This window comes from Leiobunum rupestre, chromosome 10, assembly GCF_980474605.1.
Source record: "Leiobunum rupestre chromosome 10, qqLeiRupe1.1.hap1, whole genome shotgun sequence".
In the NCBI taxonomy this organism is placed as follows: domain Eukaryota; kingdom Metazoa; phylum Arthropoda; class Arachnida; order Opiliones; family Sclerosomatidae; genus Leiobunum; species Leiobunum rupestre.
The window spans coordinates 48147708-48158847 of NC_143393.1; the positions used below are offsets into that span (position 1 = coordinate 48147708).

At 34.7% G+C, this 11140-nt stretch overlaps 1 protein-coding gene across 1 annotated transcript; it reads left to right on the forward strand.

The window, feature by feature from the left end:
* The first annotated feature begins 2922 nt into the window (after window positions 1–2922).
* On the forward strand, window positions 2923–9625 carry LOC149926086 (uncharacterized). Its single transcript, XM_090160437.1, has 8 exons — window positions 2923–2946; window positions 3079–3169; window positions 3566–3730; window positions 4668–4781; window positions 5288–5527; window positions 5991–6226; window positions 6761–7030; window positions 8464–9625. The coding sequence occupies exons 2-7, from the start codon at window positions 3146–3148 to the stop codon at window positions 6948–6950; spliced, it is 969 nt and encodes a 322-aa protein (XP_090016563.1). The 5' UTR covers window positions 2923–2946; window positions 3079–3145; the 3' UTR covers window positions 6951–7030; window positions 8464–9625.
* Window positions 9626–11140: the final 1515 nt, after the last annotated feature.

An 11140-nucleotide genomic window follows, 5' to 3' on the forward strand; every position in this document is an offset into this window, starting at 1 on the left:
GTATAATTCTACTTTAAACAGAAGTTTAAAATAATAAGTGCAGACTTGGATAGATAGAACTGATGTTAGTACATGCCTGTTTTATAAACTCATTAAGAGAATTAGCTTACATAGAAAGTTGCAAACTCCTTTAACCGTTTAATTTCTTATGTATTTATACAAAATTTTAAATTAACATATAAAACAGCATATTAATTAAGGTTATAATATTTTGCGAGTAGTAGTTTGAAACACAAAACCAGAGTTTCCAGATAAAATTTACGTCCTAAAGCCCAAATGGAAATAAAACAAGCCCAAAAAAAGCCCACCGTTGAAAATGTTTTTCAAAATAGAGCCCAACTTCTCGCCCATAATTTATAGAAATTTTTTATCTAGTAGCGCGAAGTTTGTTCAAATAATTACCGTATATAAAAAAAACAACACCAGAACAAGTATTTTCATAAGTTTTTTAATATTTTAATATTGTAGACTAATAATATTTTGAATCAAAACTCCATATTTTTCCAAGAAACGGTTTTCCTCTAAAGTGGTCAAGGGATTGTTACTTATTAGGGTTTATGGCACTAAAGAGACAGCGGAAATGGTAGCTCGACGATAAAGGCATTCCTGTGCTTTCCGTTCTCAACTTTATCGCCTAGTCTCCCCTTTCACTTCTAATCCGATTTTGACGGAGTTGAGGTTTTAGCAAGAATCCTTGGTTTTAGTCACACATAATTTTTACCACCTGAAGGGCCTGGACTTCTATCACTTCTGTGATACCTCTTTCACTTCATTTTCCATTCTACTTTCCCCTCATTTTAACCATTCTTTGATAGAATTACCCCCTGGACCGCTGCGCTGCCGCTTTTTCGTGGAAACGGTCGAAACCATGAAAACAAGCCTAAAAATCCACCTCCCGCCCAAGCCATTTTCCGCCGCGTAGTGCTTTAAAAAGGAGCCCAATTGGGCGAGAAAAAAGCCCAACTGGCAACTCTGCACAAAACTGCAGAATCCAGCTACGAAAGCATAGCAGACGTATATACAGGGCTTCCACATTTGATATCTAAAATTATCCTCTTGCGATAATTTCATTAAATGAAAAATCCAGTTTTTCGCGTTTTTGGCCTAGAAATTCTCATTTTTTTATATAGATATTCAGATTAATTCTGAAAATGAATCCAACTTTAAGGTTTTATTTATTACAAAATTACTTACATTTGAATAGTTTTGCAAAAACATATCCTCAAAAGTTGCTTTGGATATTTAGATCGTGACTTTCATTACTTTTATAATCACCCTTTTCCCGTTTTCCCTCTTAAATTGCATTATTCCCTTTTAGCGTTTTAAAGGTGGAAAAATTCCAGAAAAGGGAAAAATTCCCCGCATATGGAAGCACTGCAACTATCGCATTGAAAATCAATGCCAGAAATAAGCGTTTCAAAAATATGGTGCCTTATTAAGCAAAATAACTCAGCTCGTAGTACGTCTTTTTCTTTCAAATTTTTTATCCCACAGCCCTATTTTATATACATTTTAAATATTTCCATTTGAATATACATAATTCTGAACTAAACACGCGTACTCCTTTACAATTTAAAATTTTCTCAGTTTACTGTTACAGTTTCAAGGCTCAAATTTAAGGAAAGGGTTTTAAAATATATAAAAGGTGAGGAAAAATTTATGGAAATTATTTTAGAAATATATTTTGCTTTTTAAAATAATTTCAAAAAATAACTCTTTATTTCTAAAACATTTCTAATATCTGGGCCTTCATTGATCCCAACTACCCCTTAAATCAACTTTCCAACTGCTTTGATAAAAGCATTTTTTATTTAATAGATTATTTGACGCCGAGTGATAAATTAGGCTTATAAGGACAAAGATTAAAATATGTTTTATTTTTTATACAGAAAAATTTCCAAAGAAACTCCTTGGAAGGACAAAGTGTTAATTCGTTATCGGACTATACGTATTCAGCTCTTTTAGCACTATCCGATCGCCTTAACTTCAGGTAATTCGAAACGGTTTATCAACGGCTATTTTTAAATTCGTTAAAAAATTTTCAAAAATATTAGCATACAGCAATCTTCAGAACAGTACTATAAACCTATCGCTTTGATCTAACATCACTTATTATCTTTATTATCATATCACCCTACGTCATTTGGGTTATCAAGCAACGACACTTACATTGGAACTTAAGGGCACGAGTAACTGGGAATCGAATTTTAAATTTTAGTAGGACTTAGTCAGCAGACATGGGCAAAATCGCTAGTGATTTTTAGAGATTTCCTCTAGAGTGAGAGTGGAACCAAATAACAATCTTCACTCTTTCCCACATTCGCTATTCGACACTCGCCGAGTTCACTCTTCCTCAAATAGTGAGATTAGTCAAGGTCACTAATTTCACTATTAATTTTGGCGGGAAACTTTAAATTTAAGTTCGGGAAATTTGAATTCGTTCCAAAAAGTATACTTTAGCCTCCCTTCCCGTTAATAGATGGCACCCAGAAACTCCAGTAAAGTCGTTAATTTAAATTTAAATTCGAATTTCCCGCCTTCTTTTAATAGTCTTGAAAATCGATAAGAGTGAAAGAGCTGACCTTGACCACCTTCACTCTTTTCCCGCGAGCTCACTCGGCGATTGTCGAAAAAGTGAGAACTCAACTCTTACGAGTGGAGTTTTTTATTTGGGAGTGGAGTGAGAAAAGTGTGGGGGAAAATCACTCCGAGTTTTGCCCAACTCTGTTAATCAGTTTTGCTTATTTTGGTCTGAGCATATGGTGAGTGTTACTAAAACTGAGCAAGATACATAATTTTTAAAGTCGTTTCACAAAGGCGAATTATTTGCAAAAACCATTAAAAGGATTTTTTCGGTCTCATTGTAGAATGCCCCACATGCTTCACTTTGAAATCCACTTGAAATGAAAATGAAAGCTTCCATTTACAAGGCTCTTTCTTTTGCTAGTACAAGCAATTGCTTGAAATTAGGCAAATCTAAAAAACCTGACCTAAAGTCTCATTCATTTTCAGAAATGATGAAACTTGTGCCTAAAGATATTGTAAATCGCTTTTAAATGTTGTTCTTTTTATTTCCAGCTTCAAGGTATTCGTTCCAAATGACCAAGAATACGGCCGAAAACAATCTGACGGTAATTGGACAGGAATGTATGGAATGGTGCATAGAAATGTAAGGAAATATATTGAAATTACTTATAAGCAGAATTCCTGAAGCTTAAATTGTCAATTAATGTAACTATTTACCAGCCGTTACGATGTCCAAATTTTAATCCTATTCTCTTAAGAACAAATCGGGATTAAGTTGAATTCCATACATGCTATTTGGATCAAATATAGCCAATTTTATATGACAATTTTCAATGGCAATAGACTCAATTTATGTCGAATTCAAAAAAGGTGTTAAAAGGAACTCGTTATAAGAACTATTTGGGGTTTTAATTTCGAATCAAATTTGATCCACAATTTTCGTGTTTTCTCGCGTTTTCATTCGGGTTCTTCAACACGTGCACTCACGACGTCAGTTGAGACGTCAATGTCATGCAATAAATTACACAGTAAATTTCAGGAGGTGGATATCGGCGCTGAATTGTTATCCATGACGTTGGAGAGAATGGGCGGAGTTCAATTTTCGAAGCCAGTATTCTACGACACATTGTCCTTCTTTGTGTCCTATCCGGGGCTTTCCATTGTAGACACTATGTTCTTTTTCGTTAAGCCATTCTCGCAGAATGTGAGTACTAAAATATAGTTAAAAGGTTTCATATGGCACGGAATAAGTTACCATTAAAATGTTTTTCTCTTCCAATTAAAATCGAGATACCTCGTAGCTAGCTTCCCCAATAGTTACATTATGTTTATATTTAAAATTTGTAACAATTAGACTTTTAAAAAATTGGGATCTCCCTTCTTTAAAACGAAAAAATGTTGTTTAGGATCAAAGAGAAAACAAATATATTAAAACAATTGATCGGACGACAATGCAGGGCAAATAAATTTGTTTTTACAAAATTTAACGACCAATTTATAGGAGATATCACAGCTACCTCAATCAATCTCCGACGAGAGCAATGAAGTAGAACTTACTGTTATTTGAACAATTTAATTAATATCGTTTAATGCAATACAAAATCATAAGATCCCCACTATAAGTTTGATGACCACACATCCTTTATGACGTGGTAGTTAAAATAAATCTGCACCTACTAAGTTGTAATTATTTTAAATCTGCACCTCCTGAAGTCGTAGTTAATTTTAATTTGAACCTACAGGTGGATTCTTCCTCAACTTAGAATTTTCCTAACACGTTTTACGCTATGCTCGAGATAACATTTTTAAAATTCTTATGTTCACTACAAACTAATTTATAGCTTCTAAGACACGTCACCTGGAATTTAATCCAAAAGTCTCAAACGCCGGACTATTTCTATTTTAGATTAAGGCTTACGGGAAGATAAACACTTTTATTAAATCGGAGCATCAATTGAACACCGCAAACAATTGATTCTATTGTTACTTACTTTTAACCGCGTTTTTGCGGGATTTCTCGTCGTTAACCTAAACAGGAAAAATATCTGGAAGCTAAAATGTTTTGGACATTTTTTAAAAACGAAGAATCCAATTTTAGGATACATAATGTTAGACTAAAATGTTTTTCTTACAATGGACAGGTGTGGATAGCACTTTTTGCATTGTATATATTTGGTGCGGTAGTGACAGCTCTGAACCAATTAGTGTGGAAAAGGACGGTAATTGCGAAGAATATTGTTCTCAAAAGAGAGAAGGCAAGTATTGTTCTCAAAAGAGAGAAGGCAAGTATTGTTACGCTGTAAGAACGCAAGCAAAGATTATTTCAAAGCTGACGGTTAATTGGAACAAAAAATTTGTTAATGTTCATTTTACAAGTTTACTCTTTTTTTAATCAAATGCTTTCCAAACCTTCATAATTAAAATTGTTGAGCATTTGTTCTTAAACTGAAATATAATTAAATGTTTTAGCTTATTATTGCAATTTCCCATAATAAGCCACTATTGGTCAAGTATATTAGCCACTATTTGCCACGGGCTTGTTAAAAACACTGCTGGGTGGACAAAATTCTACCTAATAAATATTGTGAGCTATGACCCTAGTATAACACTCCGTCATTCTAGCAATTTCGGGTGGAATAACAAGTGTAACCTTGATTCCATTTTTAATAAAGAAATACAGTTTATTTCATTTCTTTTATTGAATATTCTAATTTTGTTTTTCAATAAATTTCATTTTCAAATTAAATTTTAATTGTTTAAGGCTTTTTCAAAGAAATCGGAAAATACGATGTTTCTAATATCAGGAACCATTATACAAGTATGCTTCTTGTTGTTGTACTTGAATCTGCAAGTATTGTACTGCTCACATCTGACTGCAGCAAACAGCGTTGAATTCAAGGAACCCTTAGTTACAAGACTTGACGAACTGAAGAAACTTGTTCACCGCAAGAAATTTAAACCAACGGTAGTGCGTGGAACGGCTCATGTGGGTATCCTGCTGGTAAGGCTTGAGCGTCATTGAAAAGGATCAATCGCGATACGTGATTGTTTAGACCTATGAAAACAGACATGCGATTTTATGTCTTTTACATAGGGAAGGAGCAAAGCTCACAGGATTATTTATAATAATTAATTTTAACAAAGTATTTATTATAAAATTTAAAAGGAAAGAGTTATTTATTATGGTTTTTCCCAAAAATATAATTCAAGTAAAGTCAGATTGTGTTTCCATACCAAAAACTAAAAATTATAATTTTTCCGAGTTTAACATTTGCAGATAAATTATCGCTTTAAATATATTGTAAGAAATTAATAAGTATTTATTCCGTTCCTTCATAACGTTTAAAATGGCGTCATCTAGAATTAATACCAACATTAAAATCGAACGCTCTAAATGTTTGTTTCTTTTTGTTGTTCGATAGTAAAAGGTAGACCATGACCGAGATTTTTTTGTATATTTTAAGAACTTCGCATATTTATTGCATCGTTCGTGCAAAATTATCGGAACCAAAGATGATATTGTAGAGAAATTAGTTTCGGAGAGAGTGGCCTTTCTAACTCCTACCAGCCTGTTCTATTCGCACGAACGAAAGAAGGACATGCTGGGGGCATTGTACGAAGTGTCTGAGCCGATAAACAACATCCTGGGATGCTTCATTTTTCGAAATGGATTTCCTTACGCTACACATTTTAACTCCATGTAAATATCATAATAATAATAATAATAATAATAATTTATTTTGAAGTCTTTCCATATAGTGTAATTATCGTACCGTCCGTCATAGCCAGTGGTTGATTAGCTACAGCCCTGGCCCCTATCATTGAGATTTATTAAGCTACCCTTTACCTTATTCTATTCTCTTCTAAGGCCACTTACATGTATCTTTTGACAAGTTTCAAGCCTCAAGGCTTAATCCTACTCAGCCTGTTGGCTTCTTACCCACTGTCATGTCCTATGAAGACATGGAGTGGTGTTGTGGTTTGTGTTTTCGCTTCGCAGCGAGAAAAGCCAGGTTTTGCACTTAGTTTGTGAGTAATCTCTCTACTGGTCAATGGGGATTTTCTTAAATATTCCTTTTAATAAAAACTTGTTGAGTTAAAGGGAAATGGTAGGTTTTGTAACCAGGCCATCTATCTGATTGAATGGCATTAAAAGTCGCTCGATGACTTTGTTATTAGAATAGATTAGTATTATTATTATTATTTGTTACTTGTAACAACTTTCTTTTTACAGGATTCGTCAAATGTCGGATAGCGGTTTTCTGAACAAATTGTCGATAGAAATGTTCAGTGATGCGATGAGGATGCAGGAAAGAATGTTCACAACGGCACCATCTAGTTGGATCACTTTTGGCAATCTTCGGGGGCCTTTGATGTTCCATTTTATTATAAATATGGCAGTGTTCACGACTGTTTTTTTTTAAGACTAGCCTTTTCGTTTCTGCAACATAAATTTAAAAAATCGACCGTTTAATGAGAGCGAAACCCTTAATTTCATGAAAAGGTAAAAAAAATTGCTACTTGATTTAAGTTAGGCACTCCTTAACTACCAAATACAATAAAATTTATGTACCCCGTTACTCAAACTACTATTAACAATAAATATCTATCAAATGGAAAAATCGTACTTTTTTTCATTTGAGGGACGAAAACCCCTTTCGATAATTAAAAACGGCGCGTCACTGCCATGGTTAGATAGAGGGAACTAATACCGGTTGATAGAACCTAGGAGCAACAAACACAACACCCCACATAAGGAGAACGCAACCCGTCAAAAGTCGTGGATTTTCTTGTGTACGTTTTTCATTGGCTAGACGCTTTAGCGCCTGCTGCCGTCGGAAGGGGAAAATTCGGAAATTGTCTTCCCCCCCCCCGCCCGTTAAACGTTCAGCGTAAAGGCTCGTGACGCTCGTCTAATGAAATTCGTACACAACCCTTCGTTAGCGTTTTTTAAGGCTAGTTGCGTTCTCCTTGTGTTTGTTGCTCCTAGATAGAACGACACCCCAATGAAATATATATCAAGTGCCATTGAAAATATTGTAATGTTTAACGGCGTAACATTAGGAGCTAGCGCGACTTTGAATTAACTTACACCACCACCATCACCACCACCGCCAACATAGCCTCTTCCCCCTCTATAACTAAAAGGGATAAGGCTAAAAAGGTGATATTGGCGAAGTGAGGAACCTGAGCTGTTTTCTTATTTTGTTATATATTTAGTACTGTGATTGTATATTTAGTTAAAAGAAATATAGTTTTAGGAATATGAGAAAAAGCTTTTAAAGAATCACTCCTGACTATACATGGTGTCTTTTTTTGCTCTGACTGGCCATTTTTTTCAAAACCTACAAGAGCTAGAGTTACGAAACTTTCAAGGAATTATGTCTAGTATGGGAACGCTTAAGCTCCAAGTTTCAGAAATATTTTAACATTTATCACGTTTTTGAAAAATGTATTCTTTGGTGGGAAGAAGCTAGACAAAATATTCCAGTGAGAAAGTTATAGAGTACTGTCGATTATGTACTACTAAAAAAAATTCCATCGAAGAAACGTGGTGATTTAAAACAATTAATCCATATAACCAGTTTTGTGTGAATCTTTTAGAAAAGTTCTTAAAAAAGGTTAAATTCGGGCAAAAATATCATAAAATTTACTATGCCGGTTTCTGCGCGATGGAGCATCTCTCGAAAAGAGCCGGCGATCATTTCAAGAGTGAGAAGTGCGAAGGCTGCAATAATTCGTTGTCGTAAATAAAAACATTTTGTCGTTACGAACGATTTTAATTATCAAAATTAAAGATACAAATGTCATAAGATTTCTAAAAGAATGCTTTTAAGTTTGTCTAATTCGTTCTGTGGTTAATATGGCACGTCCAAGAACGCTTATTGGGCTAGAAGTTCTAGACTATCTAGTTTGACCATATTTTCTTCCGCCTAGGTTAAATGGAGAGTCATACTTACGATTTCTTCAGAAATCGTTACCAGAGCTATTGGAAGACGTCCCGTTGGCAACTAGAGTGCGAATATGGTTCTTTCACGATTAAGCGCCACCACATTTCAGTCGTGCAGTGCGAGATCACCGTTATGCAATATTTCCTTTAAGGTGGATAGGACGAGGAGGAACTATTTCGTGGCCACCTTGATCTCCCGATTTAAACCCTTGTGATTTTTTTCCTTGGGGATATCTGAAGGACCTTGTTTATAAAACAGATGTCCGTGACATTAATGACCTTCGTCAACGCATTATTAATGGATGTGAGACTATTCGGAACAAGCCTGAAATCTTCGAAAAGATTCGTCAATCAATTGTACCACGTTGTCATTCTTGTATAGCAGCCCAAGGTGGGCATTTTGAGTAGTGTTTGTGATTATTTACAATTTATTGAAAGATTTAATAATTATTTGTAACTGTTTTTGCGGATCACTTCCGAATAAGGTTTAGCTGGCGTTATCATTAATCTAAACGAATTACGGATTATTTAAACTTTTAGGTTTTAAGGTTTTTCTACATAAACACCAATTCCCCCCATACCACCTACAACACGTACAAGCTTCAACAAGGCTGACTATCTTCGTGGAATTGACATTTGTCATTGCCCCAGCAAACTCAACATCATCCCTCCGGCGTCCTAGGGACAGTACGCCGGTATATTGCTTTTGTCCGTATGATGTCCCGAAAACCGGATGGAGATAGAGATATTGACGAGCAAATGTCTGATTTTCTGAGAGTCCAAGTACGTCCCGAGGACAAGTACTAAGACGTCCGTCGGGATGAGTGTACGTTAAGCATAAAGACGTCCGAGAGTGTTTAGTATGGTTTAATATCAGCTTAATCGGGACGTATGCAGGACGTTCATTTGATGTCTTGTATTTCTCTTAGCCATCTATCTACATACTCAAACGCCAGTCGATCTCACACCAGTCTTTTAGGAATCTAATGCTGGTTGAATCTTTGAGCTTCTAACAAATTTTTCTTGAGCCCGTCCATGCAATAAGCGTTCCTGGACCAATATGCCATATTAGCTACAGACCGAATTAGACAATTTTAAAACCATTCCTTTAGAATTTTTATGACATTTGTATCTTTAAATTTAATAATTAAAATCGTATCAATAAATAAAAATGTTTTGTATTTGTCTTCAAACTCATTTTACTTCTAAAAGTACATTAATGAACTTTTGCCACTTGTTATTACAGATTCTCGCCTCACGGATGAAAAACAATTGATAGTTTAATGAAAACAATTTGGTTCAAGGAAGAATATTGTTTGCTCGATTTAAGGCTGTGTTCGGTTTTATGGGGTAGTTTTTTGGGAGCCCATATCTCTGAAACGAAGCACATTAGGACCCATGTTTATTAAACATTTTTTACTCATAGAATGCATATAGAAAGTTTCTGTACTCTTAACCGTAACACCCTGTATATGGCACCAATCTCAATAATCTAAAATTTAATCGTTAAAACCATTGTTATTAGAATAATTTTATTAAAATGACGTTACATAAAATGTATAATAGAAATATTAATTTTTACTCATCTAATTTTGTGTTTTCGTAGTTTGTGAACTTTCGGCGCAAGTAAAGAAATATTAACTAGCGTAGTTTATAAAGGAGGTTTCTACCAGGGGCGTAGAAACCAAGGAGGGCAGGGGTCAATGCCCCTCCCTATAATTTTGCTGGGAGGGGCAACTAATGTTATTGCCCCTTCCAACTTTTTGGTTAGTTGAAATCTTCAAAAGGCTCAAGTTATCTAGAGATCGGCGGAACAAATAAATTATCCGGCAAAATTTCGACTAATCATAAATATTTTGGTTAACTGTTTATTTATGAACATTTTATACGAATAAACAACAATTTAACATTAAAAAAAGATGGGTTTTTTCTGAAATGTTTTGGATAATTGACGGTTATGAAAAAAAATAATAATTTGATAATTTCTTATTCAAACGGCGATCTCTAAAATTATCATTTTAAAAGCGTATAAAGCTTATAAACTCTCAACTGTGTTTAAATTTCCGTATTTTCCCGCCAATTTGCATAGTAGTAAAATGTACACATGCATTCGGAGAAGCTACACTCCATTAAAAATTCAAAACCATTCTCCAGACCCCTTTTCGTTTCTCTTTGCCCCCTTAAACTCCTGTCGTTCCTACGCCCCTGGTTTCTATAATTGTTGCATCTTGGATTAACAATAGTAGTGCCTACCTGGATATATCACTCTAGCGTTCCGCGTGCATTTCCTAAGTGTTTGTTACGGGTTCTGCCTTGTAGAAGCTACTAGTTACGGGAGTTTCGGAAATTCTCCGTTAACTTCGCCGAAGCGGCGCTGCTGTCGCAAAAGTCATTTGCTTGTCAGGTTTTTTTCAAGTAATATATCCAGGTAGGCACTACTATTGTTAATCCAAGGTTGCATTTATCTGTGTGTCTGAAGAATTTATAACTCACCTTATTTGGGGTAGAACTAGCTCCCTAAATCTACCTTTTAAGTGTTACTATGATAAAACACCTTTACAAATCATGTTATGGCCTTTTTCAACACTCGAAAAAATGTTCCTATAAAAGATTAGCCCATAATTATGATATATCATTCGAGTAATAAATATTTTCAAAATGATT

Coding starts and splice junctions, on each gene's coding strand:
- LOC149926086 (XM_090160437.1), top strand. CDS start 3,146: ATGTATGGAATGGTGCATAGAAAT. Junction 3,170..3,565: donor ATGGAATGGTGCATAGAAAT/GTAAGGAAATAT, acceptor AGTAAATTTCAG/GAGGTGGATATCGGCGCTGA. Junction 3,731..4,667: donor TTAAGCCATTCTCGCAGAAT/GTGAGTACTAAA, acceptor TACAATGGACAG/GTGTGGATAGCACTTTTTGC.